This window comes from Botrytis sinoallii (assembly GCF_014898435.1).
Source record: "Botrytis sinoallii strain Bc 23 chromosome Unknown BSIN_022, whole genome shotgun sequence".
NCBI classification, from domain to species: domain Eukaryota; kingdom Fungi; phylum Ascomycota; class Leotiomycetes; order Helotiales; family Sclerotiniaceae; genus Botrytis; species Botrytis sinoallii.
Window position 1 is genome coordinate 737,437 of NW_024066049.1, and position 20,813 is coordinate 758,249.

The window sequence follows — 20,813 nt, forward strand, 5'->3', positions numbered from 1 at the left end:
CCCCCCAAAACTCAAGAGCAAGCGAGCTTCGGAATCTCCTGAATGAAACGTACCAAACACGATGATCAATTGGAAAATTAAAATTTACCATTCTCACAATCTACGGCAATCCTCGGAATAACTTTACATCATTACCATTCCCATTCCCCGACATCGGGAGTATACAAAAACATGCTCCATTTCCTCCAAGAATCATGCCGAGTCGGCCGCAGGTATAATGAAGCTAAGATTAGTATATTAACGATCAGCCCAAATGTCGTTATCCAAGCTTAGAAGAAGTACTTGGCTCCTTGGTTGACGGTTGTGTTTCGCTCGTACCTATACGCGGTTCATATGGCCTGAGAAAACCCATGGTCACTAATTCATCCGTTATTTCAATCTTTGATGATCGCGGGAGTTGTGAAGTCAGTGTAAATTGACAGTTCTTGGCATGACCAAGGATAGACGTCGTTGCGAATCGCAATCTTCTTCTGCTGATAAGGTCGAGACAGACCTTGATGGGGTTTGATTTTCAAGGTGGGACCCCAGGTCCTAACGTTTCAGATGTGACCCTCAAATAGAATATCAGATGATGATGCTGATCGACCGTTTATATTTTGGTACCCACAAGACATTCGGAGGACTGTGAAGTGTGATTTACTCCGGATGTCTTGGAATTTATCATGCTCTCATGCCATTGAGCAGTGAGAAGTCTAGAATTGAGAGACTAGAAGAGCTAAACCGGGGAAATATACTCAGTAAACAGAACGTTGAAATCCGAAACAGAACGTCAATACATAGATAGACATTAGACGTAAAACACCAACTTGAGTACTTCGAAAATTTACCTATCATCGCTCAAGTACATCGAGATTCGAAGAGGAAGCGAAACTCAATTACATTAAGAATCCGATCTTTACCATTTGAATCGTTGACAGGTTTCGTAACGCCCCCTGAGTCGTAAGCCAAGCCGTCATTCATATTGTCTTTCCCCACTAACCTTAAATGAGGTTTAATCCCCTTTGACGAAACATAATACATCCAATGAATACAATCACAAGAATAACAATAACTAGCTATAATATATGAATATTCAAAACCGGTAAGATTGTCTCCGTGATATTTGCATGTACAGAGTGAGAAGTTTATTGTCTGCCGGCACCCGAATAACAATCCCAACATCCCCCATTCTACGATAACCTCGATAACGTTGTAACAGATTAATGAGCGAATATTCAACGATTCCTCGTCAAAATCTCTGCCTCTGAAACTTTTGAACTTTGAAACTCCAAAGCCGCCATAAGATCATCAACAAAAGAAAGCTTCTCTGGTCCGATAAATGCTCGCTGATATTGATACAAATAAAGGCATGAAATTAGATCCTTGAATATTACCTAAGATAGAATAGTCATGATTCATGATCAAGCTTTCAAGCATCCTTTCCCGAAGCCGGGGGTGAGCCATGCCAACCGGTACTTAGTCTCTTGGCGATGCGAGAGAGAGAGAGAGAGAGAGAAAAGATCGAATCCTTGATAAATTTCTCCATTATTTTCTTCTGGACGCGTACGGACTCCAGAGTCAAGAAAAAGAAGACCACATGGAATCATGGAATTCACATAGATCCACTTTTTGTTTAATGAAGAGAGACAGACCTCAATTATTCTTGAATGGGTTCTGAGTGCTATCACTGGATATCATGGACGATAAATTTCGTTTGGATCATCAGGAGGAAATACGTCTGGTACCATATTAGCAAATCATTCATGTATTTGATACGCGCTCTCGAATATCTTTTACTTGGATGAGTTGTACAAATAAATGACAAAGGGGGGCGAATTGTTTCTGTTTTTAAGTTTTGGAGGCTCATATAATTCGTACTACGGAAAGAGGAATGTACGCACGAAGGTTACGCGCAGGTAGACGCTCCTTGTGTTAATTTTGGAACATCCTTCTAGGCTTATCAGAATTTCCTCCATCGCAAGTCACGACATCCTAGTATTTTATTTTCTCCTTTCTAGCTGGCAACTTCTGCTTTCTAGTAATTATGGCTAGACCAAGTACCAAACAATGGTAAAGATAGATGAAATATCATTTCAAGGATATGCACGGTTGTCTACAGCTTCTAGTGAAGATAGTCTGGAATCTCCCTCCAGAACTCACAGACGAACGCGCGCTTCCCGTCAATCTAATATTCATCCCAATCTCCTGAAATATCCAGCACCCCCACAATTCCTCCCTATATCTCTCCACCTATAGTCCAGACAAGATAATCAAGCCGCGAGTCTCCAATGTTACATGTTGAGATGGTGGTATGGTCCAACCGGTCCATCCTGGCTAGAAGGTCTGTCTACGTAATTCTAGAGGTCCTTGTTCCTGAAAATCCACGAGAAGGGGTTGATATGCTATTATGGATCTACCCGCCAGAAAAGACCTTGGCCGTAAACTTTCTTTATCAGATAGATATAGAGGTTCGTTTGTAGGTTGATTTCTGCTAGAATTCTTTTTTATATCATCTCTATCTGCTTTTACATCTTTTCTCACCATCTTTTTCTTGTATCTCAGTCTGCTTTTCATTTCTCAAGATACCCATGTGCTCGTTCTTTGAATAAATCAGCTATTTGACTTGCTATACCATACCATTCGTTCACATACAAATCATATCACATCTCTTCACGATGGCGAACTCACGTCTCTACACACCAAAACCTATCACGGATATCTTCACTGCAGACACCGATATCAACCGTCGCAACTGCCGCCGTAGAGTACCCATGAAAGTTCTCATTCTCGGTCTGGGTAGAACCGGAACTGCATGTTCGTATTCTCTTCTAGACTCACCCTCTTAACAAAACACTAACAAACCCCCAGCAATGAGAGCTGCAATGCGCGAATTGGGCTACGTAGACACCTACCACATGATGTCAGCCAGTATCGAGAATCCTCCCGACTGTCTCCTCTGGCGCGATGCATTCGATGCGAAATACCACAACGGCCCCGCCTTCACCCGCGCAGACTGGGATCAGCTCCTTGGCCACTGCCAAGCTGTTTGCGATTGGCCTGCCGTTGCCTTCGCTTCCGAACTCATCGCCGCGTACCCAGAAGCTAAAATCATCCTCACCAACCGCGACGTCGATTCCTGGCACGCATCTACTCTCAAGACTGTCAATTGGCGCGTCAAGGATTGGGAGCTTGAGAAGTTGAAGGGCTGGAGTTGGGCCGCCAGCATGTATAAACCTATGTTGCAAGAATTCTTCGATTGTTTCTTCAAAGGCGATTTTGAGAACCAGGGAAAACAAATCTACACCGAACATTATGAGAATGTCAGGAATATCGTCAAGGCTATGGGTCCAGCTGGCGAGGGAAAATTATTGGAATATAAGATCACAGACGGATGGGAGAATTTGTGCGAGTTCTTAGGAGAGGCAGTTCCTAAGGATCGACCATTCCCAAAGGTTAATGATAACAATGATTTCATTGATCGTTCGAGGTGGAGAAACAGGTGTCAGTTGATGAACGTCTTGTTCAGATACTTCTGCATTGTGGTTGGGTGCGGATTCGCATATGTTTGTTTGATGCGGATCTGGAACATGTTGTAGAAGAAGAGGGATTATGGAGGGGGAGCGGGAGACTTCGGAAAAGAAGATAGGAGCTACGAACGGGTGAAAAATTGGGATTGGGAAAAATGGCTTGTATATCTTTACATCAAGCATCATCATTGGGGTTTTGGGTTCTGGCTAGAACAATGTACATACAGCACAGGCTTGCATATGGTATATTCTAGCCTTTCATTTTGTTGGGTCATTCAATTGGATTCTGTATATAAGTGGTAGCATACCTATATCCCACCTTTCGAGGACGTTTTGAATTTATTTCTTTAAAAAACATGGAAATTCGATTCGATGTTTAAATTATCTCATTTTAGGGATCTTTTAGTAGGTATCATATCTTGCCGTTCGGTGTTGAATTTGTATAACACATACCTAGTAGGTACTTGTACACTAATAATTAGCACAAACATCCTCGCTTCGGAACACCCAATCCTCAGGTCCGACCAATGCCAATATTTGATAAATACACTCCGTACCGTACAAACCAATTAGCATGAGCATCACAACAACAGATCCATGCATTCATCCATCACTCATGCATTAGGAGAACCTCGGATCTTATAAAAAGTTATAAAGCCCGCCCCGAACTGCAAAATTCTGACAAGTGGACACATAGGTACATAACTTAACATCCCGAGGTCACCTATCCTTATTCGTATAGTAATGTGTAGGGTAGAACCTAGAAAAGGAATGGACGAGATCGATAAGATAAGATTGGATATCAATTCTCGGACCCGAGAAAATGCGAGAACGCCTTGGACGTCAATCTCAATCTCAATATGAAATCTCAATATGAAATCATAGGCTGTGTAATAAATAATTACATTTAAATGGACCATATACATACATACCTTCATACATATCTTCCCAATCAATTACACATATCTCCCATCCCCCCTCTCCTAAACCACACTCAAACGCAAACTCACTCACACTCATTCCATACCCATTCAACAAAATCGCATATCTACCTAGGTACTCCATATCCTACCGCCAAGATGACGCGGCCAGAGGACGAATAATGGAATATACTAAACCACCAAGAGCTCACGATTCGTGTTTCCTGGTGTTTCGTCTGTGCTTTTCACATGCGTGAGTCGTTCTGTTTTGGGCATGGATTTTCATTGCGTGCGCTTTCTATGTTGGGGGTCATTATAATGGGGTGTGGTTGTGGGTGTGGAAAAAGGATAGGATGTGCGATTGCTGTCGATGTTGGGCTGTTAATGGTAAGGAGTGCGATTTACAGTATATCGGATGAACATCGTTGGAATAAAACGGTGCACCAAGTGCGCAGGTTTGAATTATATCATTATTTGAATTTAAATTCAAATTCAAATAGGTATCTATGTAAATATTTGCAATGGTATCTCCAGCTCTCTCCCTTTGGAGAGATGACTATACAAACAAGTAAAACTTCGAGAAAAAAAAATATGTGTCCTATATACAGAAACAAATTCCCAGCCAAAACTCCCCCCATATGTTCCCAATGATATTCGCCCTTTCCCAGAACCCATACGCTACCCAGATAACAATGGAACCCCCAAACCCCTAGGCCTCCACCTCAATAAACTAGCTCCCCTCTTCTTTCTCCTCCAAATCACTGCTTCTCTGATTCCCACCACTAGCCCAGTCACCCCCGCAAACGCCATTAATGTGAGTAATGGCCAACTACTCGACCCCTCTAATCTCACCGGCTTCAATGACCAAATCTGCATACCGGTATTAGCATTAAAGATTCTTGAAGTCTAACAAAAGAGATGAGTCAGCCTTACCTGTTCCAAATTTACGTCCAGAGAAGAACTTACCCCCAATAACTCTTCCTCTCCCGTGACGTTATTGTAGCTTCCTATTCCCTTCACTCTTAAGTATCTCGGATACAAACGATGAATTTCGAACTCCGTCTCAAAAGTGGTTTTGTCGGCATAATCCAGAGTCTTCCACTCTTCCTCTTCTGCTTCAGACTCATCGGCTCCTTGTAATAACCATCTCGTGACTTCCGTTGCTCCATTCCAGCTCACATAAAAGCTCAACCAATCGTCTCCATTAGTCAATATTCGTACGTCAGGGTCAGTCGTGGGCCATCCATGCCAATCGAATTTAAAGGTTCGATATGATTGGACTTCTCCAGCGCCATAACGACTTTGTGGTCCGAAGTGTACATCACAGATCGCGGTTCCATTGGGGGCGTATTCAGTGAATGCGCCTGTGTTTCCATAACCCATGATTACATGCCCATCTTCGAGAATCTGTAGATTTCCTTGCGAGATAGCGTGGACACCGTTTGGATTCATGTATTCACGAATGACTTCTACCGTCATGTTGATTTCATCGAGCGAGACGAGGAGTCCACGTGTAGCGTTTCCGGGATGAGCATCATCTCCTGCGTTATCGAACAGAGAAATGGCGGTACGATTGTGACGCCAGCGAGCATCATGTTGATATGCGAAATTGGTAGCTAGACCCCCAGAAAGATCCGTGAACATATTTTTCTTGCCTCCAAGAATCCAAATGATATCCCCATTTGTCCCGTTTATGTAGGTGAGGGAATGGAAATATCTGCTGGAAATAAGATAATTGCCTTTAGAATCCTTGTCAATACTGTTTATGTGAAAGAAGTCGAAAGCAGAGTTTACTCCTCCATTTCCCGCTGGCATTTCTTTATATGTATCGGAGATGAGATAATGATCTGCCGCTCTCCATTGAAAAAGGAGCTCTCCGGAGGCCAAATCAATTTCCTGTATGACACAATCCCAAACGTATCCTTGTGGTATTCCAACATATGATAAATCGGCTACAACAACATCGTAAATGGTAATCAAGGCTGTACCATTTTCGGTGATGGTGAAGTCGTGTAGATCGCCCGCGAGACCGTTTGCTGCAACGACGTGGTGAACCTCCTTGTAGTTTTTATCGAGCTGCGCAAATTTAGTGTGGGCAAAGATTTACAAATACGAGACAACCTATACTGACCATATAATAAGTTCCTGCACCGTGTCCCTGCACAGCATCTGTTCCAGCCCAGAATGTCAAATATTTTTCTCCCATGTATTCCTGTACCTGAAGATTGTAGACTTGATCATAGCCTCCCTTGGTCCAAATTAAATTTCCTGCTGAATCCAAAATCATTGCACCCGGTTCACTGACAGAACTCCCGCGAGGGCTTAATACCCAATACAAATCATTTCGGCATAATGCGCTCGATCGCAAAATGTTCAAACGCGGGGATACGACATCGGTTGACATGTAGGTACGGATTGGATAAGATCCATAGCTGCCGGCATCAAAAGCATCGTCCCCATGGAGAGCGCCCAACTCAGCAGCGGCGAAGACGGGTAAGAAAGAGGCGAGAAGCGAAAACAGCAATAATACTTTCAACCCCATGGTAACCTGATGGAAAAGAAACAAAAGAATAGAAAGAAGTGTGACATTTGCTCATGAAAGTACGAGTATGGAAAAGAACGAATAATGATACACAAGGGGAAGTGATCGGATCAAAACCTACCAGGATATAGAGGGCAACCGGCAAGCAGAAATACTTTACCCCATAGCAGCATGAAAAGCTGGACGAGTCCTACTATGTGTATGTGGGTCCGAAGGGTGATTGGAACTGCTATTCATTGCGAAGTGGAAGCTGTACCTTAAAAATCGGGAGCCTCCAAGCTTGGATCCTGTTGTCTGAAGGAAGACACAATGATAATGCCATACGTCAGGCAGTAGTCTTGAGGATGGCGCGTATAGAATCGCGTACAAGGGAGTTTAGTAGAAAGGAACATGATTGAGGTAGAGCGTACAGCGTATTCCGTAGATATACGCATGCATGATAGCAATTGGAAATTCGTAATGGGTTTCACGGAAATGTCATATTAGGAGTAGCGTTGGATGGAATATAGATGCTGATGTATGGAAATGTGGTTCTGGGATCCGAGCGTATGTGCACTGGGAAGGGAGGAAGGGAAGGAAATGTGAAGGAAAAACTTCTAGAAAGCCAACAGGGGACATGAACACGGTGGAGCCAATTACGACGCGCCAAGACTTTTCGGATGGGCGCTTGTCTTTTCGCGCTTCTAATCATTGCCATCAAAGCCAGGTAGGTAGGTGTCCATACATAGTACAGCTTTGTGGAGGTTTATCATGGTGCCGACGTATGTATCAAATTCCAACTAGGTAATCAATCAACTTGATGTATTAAGCTCCACACAAATTACAAATGTCTATCAATAGAAGAAACATGATTAAGCATTGAAGCGTGGTTTGATATCCTCCACACATCCTTATTTAATTCTCATACAAAGTTGACCATCGTTTCATATAAACCCATCTTTTGGATGCAATAAATTAGTACCTATTTAAGACAAATTGTCACGGATACACGTCAAATGATCGTCGTGAACAACTTGCCCATTGCCCAATAATTTCAATTCAAGAAGTGGAAGGTTCCTTGTTCTTCGGTCCCGGAAGCAATCACTCTCGAATTACTATCATATGAATTGAGATACTACTCCGTAGGTAGGTCCCAGGTATTCAACTTCCATAAACCTCCATAAATTGCCCTTTTCCCGTTAGATGTGAGAGAGGTGTGTCTTTATTATCACCCATGATTACTAGGTAGGCACCGCTATCCTCCAGCACATGGGGTTACAGTGGGGATTCTTTTCCAAGTTCTAATAAAATTTTAGTGCCGCGTAAACACTGACTACTGAGGACTAACAAGCATTGAACATTCAAACACCGGCCAACCCTTGAGCTTCTTCCCGATCATCTGTGACACTTTCATTACCTTGCTGCTGACTTACACTAACATCTATCCTTGCTTATCTGCTTTTTCTTATGCTTATCCCTATTTGAGTCGGACGAATATCAAACAAGAACTCTTGAGTGGTGATCCAAAAAAGAAGAAACAAGCCGAGAACCAAAGGCCTTTGCCTTTGCGAAAGTGCAGAACCATGGGAGGCTTGGAGAGTTGGTCCTTGGATGTAGGATTCGGGAACTTGGAATCTCAGGTGGATCACAAAGGCAACCAACCATTTTCCTGCTCCATGAAGCCTCACCTAAAGAGTACAAAGCTATGGGGCAAGCTTAATTTTGAAATTGACGATGATGTATATCCCATACGCACACATTTTCACACGACTAGCAAGGATAAAGTAGGTATAGAGTAAAGGGAATTTCAGATTGTCCACGAGGAAGAAGGATAATAATAATAACCTCCGAGTAGAGGAGGACGTCCGAAACGGGTGATTGAAGAAGATCGAATAACAGGATTTCTTTTCTACTACTTTTGGAATGTGCTTTCCTCCTTTGATCCATCTTTTCTTTCCGTTCTATCCTTTCTTTGCATTCATTTGATAGCTTGGCACAATTCTGGACCGAGCCGCTTCATGATTTTCCATCCAACATATTTCTCTGCTCTGGTTTAGTTATTGACTCGAATCATCCGAATTCTGGCTTGTTGATTTTTTTCTTCTGTATTCTGGGGGTTCCGTTTCATTTTATCATCATTTATCAATTTTTGTTTGAAAATTAATGACTATGTCGGAGAAAAACAATATCCCAACACCTTTATGGTCACCGGCCTTGCCCGAGCATAGAGGAGGGGTAAGTGGCTTTCATCGCAGACATACCTCTCTCGTCCCTCCGTCCCCACGTGAGTTCTTCGATTCACGGCCTAGTACTGCCTCTGAGCCCGATTCAGAAGCATCTGGTCCCAAACCACAAGCAGTGACATGGATGTCACTACCTCGGAAAGATCAATTAGCCATCCTCTTCTTCTCTAGATTGGTAGATTTCTTGCAAATTGCCTCATTGCAAGCTTATATGTTCTATCAGTTGAAGAGCTTCGATCCTGGCTTGTCTGATGCTGCTATTTCGTCACAGGCGGGGATCTTGCAAGGCTGTTTCACTGGAGCTCAGGTCTGTACTGCGGTGCTATGGGGTAAAGCCGCTGATGCTTGGGGGAGGAAGATGGTTCTCATGATTGGGCTGATTGGAACGGCCATCTCATGTATGGGATATGGCTTCTCGACGACGTTTTGGCAAGCGGCTTTGTTTCGTGCCTTTGGTGGTGCTATCAATGGTACTGTTGGAATAATGTTAGTTCATAGATTCTTCAATTTCAAATGCACAATAGCTAAACTGTCTCAATTAGACGTACCATGGTTGCAGAGTTCACCAAAGAGAAGAAATATCAATCCCGGGCATTTTTGCTCTTGCCCATGAGTTTCAATGTGGCTGGTATATTGGGTCCAGGTATGTTTATATATATATATTGCATCAATCACATCATCATGTACTAATATTGCTCATAGTTATGGGTGGATTACTTGCAGATCCAGCAATGACACTCCCTGGTCTTTTCGGTGACCAAGCTGCATTCGGATTTGAGTGGCTTAAATCATATCCCTATGCTCTTCCTGGTATTCTCAATGCCGTCTTCTTAGCAACTACCGGCGCCATCGTATTCTTAGGTCTAGAAGAGGTACGTGCTCTTGACGTGGGATACATCTTCACGTCTCCACTCCCGCATATACGGATACGGATGCTAACCTGTAGCTTCATCTTAGACACTTCCTTCGGCACGTGGCCAATTTGATTACGGAATTAATTTGATGAATCGGATTAAACAATCAATAGGGTTTGGAACTATTGTTGCCCCGATTGATTACTCTCATCTCGAGACCTCAATTGATAGCCTCGAGAACTTCGAACCTAAATCAATTACTCGTCCCACCGCAAACAAATTACCCTTTAATCGCATCTGGAACAAAAACGTAATCTTTACCTTGATTACCGGCGCATTCTTTGATTTCCATCTTGGAGCTTTCACAAATATCTGGTCACTTTTTCTCTCCACTCCACGACCTACTTCCAAAGATTCACGATCTCTTCCCTTTGTATTCACCGGTGGTCTCGGTATGCCTGCCGCAACAGTCGGCTTTGCAACATCCATTCTCGGCGTCCTTGGCATGGCTCTACAAGTTCTTCTTTATCCACCTGTTCACGCAAGACTTGGTACTCTCCTTTGCTTTCGATTTTTTCTAATTTTGTTCCCCATCGCTTATTTCGTTGCTCCATATTTGGCTGTATTGCCTTCCAGTACTTTGGCACCTGCGCCTGCTGCCGGACCTGCCATCTGGATTGGAATTTTCTTTGTACTTTTACTTGCTGTTTCAGCGAGAACTTTTACGCTTCCTGCTACGATTATCTTATTGAACAATTGTTCGCCTCATCCTTCTGTTTTGGGTACGATACACGGAATTGGACAATCAGTCTCAGCGGGCTTCCGCACAGTGGGACCGGTGGTAGGTGGAATATGGTATGGACGGGGGTTGGAAAAGGGAGTAGTGGGATGGGCATGGTGGGAAACGGCAGTGGTCGCTGCGGCGGGATGTGTAACAGCTATGTGGGTTTATGAGGGAAGTGGACATGAAATATTCTTGGAAGGGGAGGAAGATGACATGGAAGAGGTGGAAATGCAAGGGTTGATGAGGGATAATCAGAGAGAAAGAGAAGAGGGAGTTTTTGCTGAGAGACAGGGGCTGATGGGACAGATGGGTGGAGGTAGTAAAGGAGTTAGTCTGGAGGTTAGAAGAAGCTTGGCTTTAAAGTAGGGTTGTGATTCCCGATGGCTAGAATAGGGCTGGCGTACAGGCGTTTGTGTTCGGATATCATGGGAATAAATACCACATATTTGTGCTGGGCATAAAAAGGTCGGATAGGTGGATGGCGGACCAATTACTTATGAAGTTATCTACGAAAAGTTCTTCGGCGGAAATATATATTATTAAATTCCCATTCTATGTATCTTCTGTGAGCAATGTGACTGACTGAATCAAAACATTGCACATGCTCACCTTACAGACAACTATCAAGATTGACGAGATTTCGGCAAGCATTGATGATTTCAAAGCAACTGATTCAACACCATTATACTCCTGACTAGACGAGATACTAAACAAATGATGTAGTATAGGATAAAATGCTTTGATTGAAGTTGTGTGTTGAAGTGATATAGTGATATACACATACAATATGGAGATCAAGAGGCTTGAAAGACAATCGAAAGGGTAATCTTCGGGAATGTCGGAAAGTACTAAAATTTGTTCCGACCTCATCCCTCAATCTTTACTTTTTCACCAAATTCAACTAAATTCGTATTGTAATACTTTTTATTCTGATTTCTATCAATTGTGTATCTACACTAAGGAAATCTCATTTCGATTCATGATGATTCATGCTTCTGAAGATTCTCAAGGAGAAAGAGATAGAAGGTTTGCTTCTTGAATTTGCTTTCTCTCCCTCATCGGCAAGAGCTTTCTCAGTCAATCATCCCATATTATTCCTCAAGTCCATCAATCCATCAATCCATTCATTTACCAAAGCCACCATCCTTCAATTTTTAATCAACCTTCAAGTGATCCAGGAACAAAGAAAGTAAATACAAAAGAAAGGAAAAAGGACAGTTAGTGAAAGCTCCATGAGAAGTGTCTCTGTTTGAATCTACGAACGCCTTTGATGCTTCACCGCAGTAATCATGTAGTCATGACTTCGTTATCATTACGACAGCGAAAACTTTACATCCATCCCCCAAAACCATTGTCTTTGTCAACACGTTGGATTGAAGTTCCGGCATCTGTTGGAGTGTACGACACGTCATGGGTAGTATCTGTAACCGTGCCTGGTACGGGTGCCCTAGTGAATGGGAACCTGGCTTGGAGCTCTGCCCTTCTTTCCAAGCTTCTTCTTCTAGCTCTCTTCACGGATTCATTATAGAGTCTCAACTGTTCGTTTCCACCAAAGATACCGGAGATGCTTGCAGTTACGTGAGCCTTTTGACGACCCTCGAGCATTGCCAAGGTGTTGTCGCGTTCTGCGACAGTACGCAGAGTATCTGCTTCTGTCGGGGAAGGTGGGATGGCATTATACGCACGATTTCTAGTTCCAGTGGCGGAATTTGAAATTGGCTCAACCCACTGCTTTGGACTGGTGTCGGCGCTGCCATTTGAAGTTGCATTGGGCGAAGTAGAGTTATTTGAGGGAGTAGAGAATCGTGATGGTGGTTCGACCCATGCCTTTGCTGGTGTTGTAACCGAGTTGTTCTGAATCTGGGGGAGTGCGGGCGGGTTAACTTGTAGATTGCTGCCATGTGGCCATGCTGTAGTTGGCGTAGAAGGGGATGCGACTGCTCCGTGAAGTTCAGCACTTTGGTTTGACAGATGACCGTCAAAATTTGACCATTGTGGCAATGATGAATTATCGATGCTCTTCTTAACATTTGCAGGTTCCGACCCAGGTGAAGCATGTCCAGTGGCATTTCTTCCATACAGCTTGAGGTCCCTATCTGGAGACTTTGGAGGAATTGGAGGCGCGACGGATGTACCATCCTCAGTTTGTGGTTGGTGTTCCGTCGAAATTTTATTTTCGGATAATGTAGGATCGCCTGGAAGTTCGGCTGGCCGAGGACTAGTGACAAACTGCAACTCATGCTCATAAGATCTTACCGGTCGTGGTGGTCTTGAAGCAACTGGTACTGCAGCTCCCATCATTGCTTGTTTGATAGCACCAGTTCCCAAGGTCATCTTGTCACCGAAAGGCCAAGATGGCCACAACTTTTTGTCAGTCAATCCCAGGGTATCTAAGACACTTAAACGATCCTCTCGTGATTTTCCGGCTTGGCGTGAAACTGTATTTCCTGTGTTTAAGCAACGGTTATTTCCATCATAAATGCTTCTATGTCTCAATGCCGTGGAGCTCGACGCGTTATTGCCTCTCTTCTTCAAATTCCTTCGATGTAAGCACCATAGAAGTAAACCGAGCGCAGCAATAGCGAGGATGGCGCCGACGATGGCAGGCACTAAAATCGCCACATTTGGAATCGACTTACTGGCATTATCGTTTGGCGGAGTTGATACCAATGTGCCAGTTGCTATTGACGACGATGATGTTTTAGAAAAGGTCGGTGTAGTACTTGGCTTACTTGTCGAAGTCGCCGACCGAGTGAAAGATGTTGTTGGCCCAGTGCTTTTGTCAACTTCGCTCGAGCTACTAGTTTCGACAGTGCTTGAGCTATCAGTCTGAACGGTGTTCGAGTCATCAGTTGTCTGTGGGATAGGAAGGCTCGTAGTGCTGGTTGATAATGTTACAAGAGTTGCAGCGACCGCTGGAAGGTATGTAGGGTATTCAAATTGAGTCGCAGTTTCTCTTACTGGAGACTCATTTTCTGGATAGACTGTGTAAACAACGATCAGTGCAGAAGTCAAGGTGACAGGAATCTGGTCAGCTGGCGTCACAAACTAAAACATTTGTTAGCATCGACCGCATTGGTTTGGCATCGCGGAAAACATACTTCTGAGGATGTTACGACAATAGGAGCGGGTGAGACGGTAGTATATGATGTAAGAGTGAGAACGTTCACGCTTATACTCGAACTTGAGCCATCTGCCATGCTCAAAAAAGAACATAGGCAGACGACCAAAATTGTCAACATAATGTTCAAGTGTCGCATCTTGATACTGGATAGCAGATGAAACCGAGTTTTATTGAGATTCCAAGAAGTGCGAGGTGTCGTTGGCGTGTGATGGAGGACAGAAAGAATCAACCGGCAGAATGCGACCGCTTGAAAGTGATGACCTTCGGCAAGGTGAATAAAGTGATTTAAGAACACAGCCGAGATCGATTATATTCGAAAAAAGAAGTGTGATAATTTCAAGAGTATAGAAAACAATAAAGCTATGGTTCTGGACCGCAGCCTTATAGAGTTGATGAAAGTCCAGGTCTCTGATCAAGGTCAATAAAGAGGTGGTGTGTGTGTAAATTCCAAATTGTAAAACAGTATTATTTTGAGATTGTGGGAAAGTTCAAAATCAAAATTGAGCTAACTCTTTTGAACAGGCTAGAGTCTCGGCGTTGAGGAAAAGGTAAGTTGCTCAAGAGCTTGAGTGATGCTGCTCGAAGTTTGAAGTTGTTGTTATCAGAAATCCATTCAAACCCACATATGTTACTTGAGAACTTTAGTTCAAAGAGATGATGATGGATGTATGCATGTATACTCCTGTTGGTGTCCAGATATCTTCAAACCCCAATTGTATATATGAGACCAGCTGTGAATGATCTCCAAGAATGCAATTGTCCCCTTACCTGAAGTTATGTTGTGTGTGGTAGTGCAAAGGTTGCTGAGATCAAAAACAACTTGGAACAGAAGATATGCTCAGAAAATGGATTCACTTCCCTTGTCATACATATGATAAGATGGAACCTGATCTGTGAATCATCGACTCACCATTTCCATGAAGGGATATGAGCAGATGATAGATGGACTCCTCAATGACCTTGGGAATTCTGTACTTTGGACTTTGTCAAAGTGCTGAAGTCATCTGCTTGCTTGTTGGAGATCACACACTTCTGATCTCCTGGTGTCCTGGTTTCCTGGTATCAGGAAGTCTTGTTTCTCGTTGAGTTGAGCAGTTAATTTGATGAGGAGATGGTGCATAAAGCTTGCATCAAGTTTGCATCAGTATATTTTTGAGCTTCTTATAACCTTGATCCATCTGGTGAAGCATGAATTCTACAAGCTAGTTGACTGAGTAATGAGGTTCCCAAATTCCAGCTCTCCACAGAGTGAAATTCACTGTGCTGCACAAACTTCTCAGGATGCTGGGCACACTTGTCAAGTTTCATGAGTGTGAATGTTTGAGGTTCCCCAGATTCTTTATTGGCTTTGAAAAGAAGTTGAATGATCTTTTGGTTTTGGGTCACCCTACGTTGAGTGCAAGCACAGATATGGTGAAGTGGTTGAAATATGATTCACACAGGTAGGGAGGTCATTCGGAACTGCGAGATTTTGTTTCGGTGGAGCGAAAGTTCGAAGATGATGAGAGGGCAATGCGCTCTGAGAAGCTGCTTTGGGTTATTCGGAGATGGTATACCAAAGAGATATCCGGGGTCTGTGATATTTGGAGCACTTTTCGTCCACGTCAAAGACTCAATGGTGTTGGAACAGATTAGAAAGGGTTGGCGATCGGTGAGTATATGTATTGCGATGGAAGAGGTACAGTCAATTCTGGAAATAGCGGTCCTTGTAAACGAATACCTGGAGTGGGATCATTAGAGTGAATCTCATTGCAGTAGTGGAGCACTGTCCTCCGTTTGTTGCAAATCTCATTTTGTCTTCTCCGGCTAGTGAAGCGGGAGAATGGCGAGATACATGGAAAAGTCAGGAAGGCTATCCGGATACTCCCTATTAATTTACGTCAATTTGAATATCAAAAAAAGCATGAATGATCATATCTTCCGTGATTTCTCATATTCATTAATTAGCTAATGTATTATTACCCTCATCTTTGCACTTGTCGCATAACTAACATATCATGGAAGTATAATCCACCAGGGTGGAACTTCGACTCGGTTACTAAATGAGATCCCCTTGTTTTGCGATGGTGGGAGCAAAGTCTACGGCGGCGTTCATTGGTGACTATAGATGAATTGGACGAGTGAAGCATTTACGCTTCATTAGAATTCTCTGCTCTACCTGCCAAAAGATCTCTCGGGACGTATTTCATGTATTTTACACGTTCTTTGACGAAAGAAATTTAATTTTAATGCTACGTATCATGTGTAAATAACAAACATCAATTTTTATTCTCAAGCTGCTCCAAGATCTGGAAAGCGATATCAAAATGCAAGGCAACATGCTTCAAGCACCTGTTCCCAAAGAAAGGGTAACGCATTTTATCACATACAAACACCAGACCCAGATCCCCTCTACTCACTCTTAGCTTTCCCCTCCTCCCTTTTCCTCACCACCTCTAAAAATTCCCCCACAATCCCCTTATAATCCATACTTCGATACGGCTCAAACCACTCATTCCACGAACCTTTCCATCCCCCAACCTTCGCTTTCCTCCTCGCTTCCACCCCCAATTCCTCACAGAGCAAATCACAAAGATCCTGTACCTCCGCTCCCACATTCGGTTCGATAATCCCCGCTCGTCTATATCTCCACTTCATAAATGCATTTGCCCGCGCGGTATCGAGATCCATGGTCAATTTGTCACGGAATACTTTATCGATCTCGGGAGCGTGCATGTTCTCGAGATAGGCGATACTCCACAGCGAAGAAAGTTCAGCATAGGTTGGGATTTGAGGAGATGCTAGGACGCCGAGGAAAATGAGAGATCGATCGTTGCGGGTAGCTAGGCTGGTGGAATTGATTGGCGATAGAGATGATATGGTGTATGGTCCGGCGGAGTTTCATAAGTTTTAGGTGGGTTGGATAAGAAGGGAAAGGTTTTATGAACCCATTGATCAGCTTCGAGATCGAGTTCTTTCCAATATTCCTTCAGAGTGGGAGGTTCCGAACCAAATGGAATTGGAAGGTCCAGCTCAAGACGCGTTTCGGGTGTGAAGAATTTGGAAAACGTTAAATTCCACCCAGTGGCAAATATTATTGCGTCAGTAGCAAGGTGAGTACCATTATCGAGAGTGACACTGTTGGAATTAACCTTGGATATATGCGTGCGCTGGACATCTATAAGTATTCCTTCATTCAGCTTTTCGAACAAGGTACTGCCTTCTTGAAGGAAGGAAGGTGCAGATGTCGACCAAAAGAGACTGTGTTTCATTAGTAAAGTAGTAAAGTAAAGTTCACCGCAGCAAACATATCTTACTGTTGTAAATCAGGTGCGATTTTCTTAGCATTCTCGCTCTGTTCATAGAGACCTTTCAACATATAGTGAGAAGCCCACTCCCAATATTTTCCAATCAGCCAGATACCGGGCCAAAAGAGACCACTATGTAAAAGCCAATACCAAAATCCATGAGTTCTCAACAAGCATGGAACCGTTAGCCCTGCCCATCTGGAGAATGCAATGGCGGCGGTATGTACCCCTCCCGATCTCGCTTGTATAAGCATTCCTGGACCAGCACCACCTTCTCGTATTAACCAAGTAACTTTCTTTCCTGCGGTTGCACATAGATTGACGACTTCCGCAGCCGATTTGTTGCCTCCGACTACAGTAACATGTTTGATTTTGTCGTCAGTAAGCTCGGCATGTCGTGCACCAAGATAAAGAGAGTGAAAGACAGGTCCATTGAATTGACTCGTGTCGAGATCCGGCATTCTTGGATCCGAAGAAGGTCCACTTGCTACAATCAATTTCTCACACTTGAGAAATTCCTTTTCCTTTCCTTTTGTCTGCACTTCTAGACTCCACCTCTTGACGCCATCAGTTCCATTTTCAGGGACCGCCGAGAAGACCTTCGTATTAAGGCGGAGGTGTTCATCGATACCAAATCTCTTGGAAAACTTGCGAAGATATTCACCCACTTTATGACCGGGAATTATCTTCCACATTTCCAACTCCGGATCTTCATCCATGCACATGTCGGAAAATTCATAGCACCCAACAGGACTATCGGCAATGAGTCCAGGATAGCTTCGCTCAATACTCCACACTCCGCCGATGCTACTGTCAGAGTCAATTACAGTCAGTTTGATGTTGGGTTTGAGCTGGAGGTATGTCCTAGCGGCTGCAATACCCTGCCATCCTGCACCAATGATAATGACATTATGGTCGTCTGCGGTACGTTTTTCTGGAGCCATGATTCCGTGGCCAAATCAATTGCAGTAAATGAGATAGGATTGCGTGATTTTCATATATGCCTGACAAACCAAACATATCCGAGCATAATTAGTATCTTTTCATGGCAGTTATAAGATGCCATTTCTTTCTAAAAAATCTCGGTAAATGGGAGTGATAGAACAATGGCAAGGAACAATAGGAGGTAAATGCCACGAGGTACGAGTACGAGACTATTCGTTTTGTTGTTAGAAAACAAAGAAACAAAAATCATTGATGCCTCTGTCCATAATATTCCATATGTTCCTTGTTCTTCGGAATTTGTTCTTGACAAGCTTGTTAATTTTTGTTTTTGTTGAAGCTATTCGGCCTGAAGACTATTAAATTCATAGAGGTCCCGAAATTCATAACCAGTATCAGTATCTATTCAAGCCAATCCTATTTTCTGTGTGACATATGTAGCCATAATAACCCCTATAATACCCTATTCGACTTGATTTATATCCGTCTCAGAAAAATGAAAGGGGATTCAATGGACAATCGCAGTACTGAACAAACCATACATCTTTTCAATAAGGCGAGTCTAGAATTGGATGAGGCAGTGTGGAATTGTCCATCGACCCATTTCAGTCCAATCTTAAACAACTCTTCTTCGACGCATCTGGCTTCTTTGAACAAGGACCAAGCACTAACAGACTCAACTCCTTCATCAAGATCCAATTCCGTACCCACATACGCACCCGCTATCGACACAGTGCTACGGTTACGCATGAATCTCGCACTTGCGAATTGAATATCTCGTAATATCGCGGCATAAAACACACAGTACCAACCTTCAGTGCCGTGGTGGATTTAGCAGATAGCAGCACCATCGCAGACTCCTGAGATTTTGGTATTAATGTAGCTAGTGTTATATACGTCGGTAAGCTACGGTGAAGTACACTTTTGTGCATCTACTATGCTCCGCAGATACGATTGAGTACCTTCAAGAATAGATGCGCTATATACAGCAGCTCCTCTATTGAAAGTTGTACTTTCTTCCGGGATATTGGCATGACCTATCGAATGGCCGGTTCTTGCGCAACCCCGCCTCAACATAACATTTCAGTTTCTTTTAAACCCTTTTGCCTCCCCCCACCTCCTAACTTTTCCATCCAAATCCCTCCCGACAAACCCCCAAACCAAACTCGTCACCCATGTAACCAACGTATCCGACACCCAATTTCCTCTCCTACTACCTCCCCATGCGCAAGCTCTCATCATACTTCCTAGCCAACCCACCGTAATCAGATATTCTCCTCTTTCCAAGCCCCTAATCGCATTTTTCGCGACTTCATCTGGTGTTTGTATCGGATCCGTTTCCTCCAATAAATGCGTGATTTCTGGTTTGCCTTGATTCTCGATCTCCAATCCTGGGCTAGCTATTGTACCTGGAAAAATTGTGTGAATTTGTGGAGGATTGGGATATAGTAGGACTTCTTGATATAAAGTATCGCTCAAACTTTTGATCGCAGCTTTGGTCGGTGAATATGGTGTATAACCCACGACGGAATAGAAAGCTAAAACGCTACTGGTGAAGATTAAATGTCGGTCTTTCTTTTCGGCATTGGAGGTGGAGAGCCAGGATTTCAAAACGCAATGAGCCATATCTGCACAAGACCAATAATTTATGTCCATTTGTGTGCGAAGTTTCTGGGGAGTCGTATCGAGGAAGAAGCCGGGGGTAGAAGTGCCAGCGATACACCAGACAATGTCTAGAGGGTTAGAAGAATTGAATTTAGTGGCTTCTTCGAGTATGCGTGCGGCTTCGGTGGGAATAGAGACGTCTGCGGAAATGAAGTGGAAAGATTGCGTTGATGGGGAGAGAGCTGCAGCCTGTGAAGTGTTAGTTGAACCCATCTATAAGCCCTTGCTCTTGTATTTCTTCCTCCTGCCAGTGCCCCCTTGAACCTTTAATGGTATACAAGTATCTCTTCTCCTCGACCTTCTCCTCAATCCCAAATACCACCCCAATCTTCACTATGCCTCTTTGAAGAATCGAAAAACACTAAAAAAATACCTTGATTTCCACCATAGCTTTCTCCAATTTTCCGACGTTTCTCGCAACAATTATCACATTTGCTCCCTTTTTTGCCAATTGAATTGCAACACTCTTTCCCATTCCTTCTGAGGCGCCGGTCAAGAGGACTGTCTATCGAGACGAGGTGTTAGCACATCTATACAAACATGAGGCATCCGGCCAGCGAAGATAAAACAATTGATCATACCTTCCCTTTCACCAAGAACTTATTTCCTCCCAGCCCAAGCATACCCATGATGCCCGGTGCAAAGGCGGCGAGGCCCAGTACCAATGCTGCAACGGTCCAGTAATTGAGTATCGACATAACTGATTGCTCAAAGTAGTATTGATGTCGGAAGGGAAGCCGTTGAATGGGGTCATGTCGTCGCGTATGAATTTTGGCGTTTGCGATAAGCTAACGATAAGAGACAGGGGTATACACGTGGTATTATTAGTGGGAGGGAGCTCCCGAAGATCATCGTTAATTAGTGCAGGAACGTAGATTTCTGTAAGACCTAATCATTATAGGGGCCATAAGGCTATGATGTGCAGACGATCTTCGTCATGACAGGATTCATTGTGTGTATATATATA

General features: G+C 43.5%; 6 protein-coding genes across 6 annotated transcripts; 2 read left to right on the forward strand and 4 right to left on the reverse strand.

The window, feature by feature from the left end:
- Window positions 1-2,499: 2,499 nt before the first annotated feature.
- On the forward strand, window positions 2,500-3,840 carry EAF02_009923 (uncharacterized protein). The gene is made up of 2 exons (XM_038905971.1): window positions 2,500-2,793; window positions 2,848-3,840. Exons 1-2 carry the CDS (start codon window positions 2,655-2,657, stop codon window positions 3,573-3,575), a joined length of 867 nt encoding a protein of 288 aa, XP_038754394.1. The 5' UTR covers window positions 2,500-2,654; the 3' UTR covers window positions 3,576-3,840.
- Window positions 3,841-5,104: 1,264 nt separating this feature from the next.
- On the reverse strand, window positions 5,105-6,968 carry EAF02_009924 (uncharacterized protein; the record flags this gene model as incomplete). Its single annotated transcript, XM_038905972.1, has 3 exons — window positions 5,105-5,332; window positions 5,393-6,502; window positions 6,558-6,968. 3 exons carry the CDS (start codon window positions 6,966-6,968, stop codon window positions 5,105-5,107), a joined length of 1,749 nt encoding a protein of 582 aa, XP_038754395.1.
- A 1,336-nt stretch (window positions 6,969-8,304) lies between these two features.
- Window positions 8,305-11,376, forward strand: EAF02_009925 (uncharacterized protein). Its single transcript, XM_038905973.1, has 4 exons — window positions 8,305-9,676; window positions 9,733-9,833; window positions 9,893-10,062; window positions 10,148-11,376. Exons 1-4 carry the CDS (start codon window positions 9,111-9,113, stop codon window positions 11,192-11,194), a joined length of 1,884 nt encoding a protein of 627 aa, XP_038754396.1. The 5' UTR covers window positions 8,305-9,110; the 3' UTR covers window positions 11,195-11,376.
- A 781-nt stretch (window positions 11,377-12,157) lies between these two features.
- On the reverse strand, window positions 12,158-14,088 carry EAF02_009926 (uncharacterized protein; the record flags this gene model as incomplete). The annotated part of the gene is made up of 2 exons (XM_038905974.1): window positions 12,158-13,876; window positions 13,930-14,088. The coding sequence occupies 2 exons, from the start codon at window positions 14,086-14,088 to the stop codon at window positions 12,158-12,160; spliced, it is 1,878 nt and encodes a 625-aa protein (XP_038754397.1).
- Window positions 14,089-16,774: 2,686 nt separating this feature from the next.
- EAF02_009927 (uncharacterized protein) lies at window positions 16,775-18,183 on the reverse strand (the record flags this gene model as incomplete). The annotated part of the gene is made up of 2 exons (XM_038905975.1): window positions 16,775-17,192; window positions 17,249-18,183. The coding sequence occupies 2 exons, from the start codon at window positions 18,181-18,183 to the stop codon at window positions 16,775-16,777; spliced, it is 1,353 nt and encodes a 450-aa protein (XP_038754398.1).
- Window positions 18,184-18,970: 787 nt separating this feature from the next.
- EAF02_009928 (uncharacterized protein) lies at window positions 18,971-20,544 on the reverse strand (the record flags this gene model as incomplete). The annotated part of the gene is made up of 3 exons (XM_038905976.1): window positions 18,971-20,035; window positions 20,220-20,351; window positions 20,428-20,544. The coding sequence occupies 3 exons, from the start codon at window positions 20,542-20,544 to the stop codon at window positions 19,265-19,267; spliced, it is 1,020 nt and encodes a 339-aa protein (XP_038754399.1). The 3' UTR covers window positions 18,971-19,264.
- Window positions 20,545-20,813: the final 269 nt, after the last annotated feature.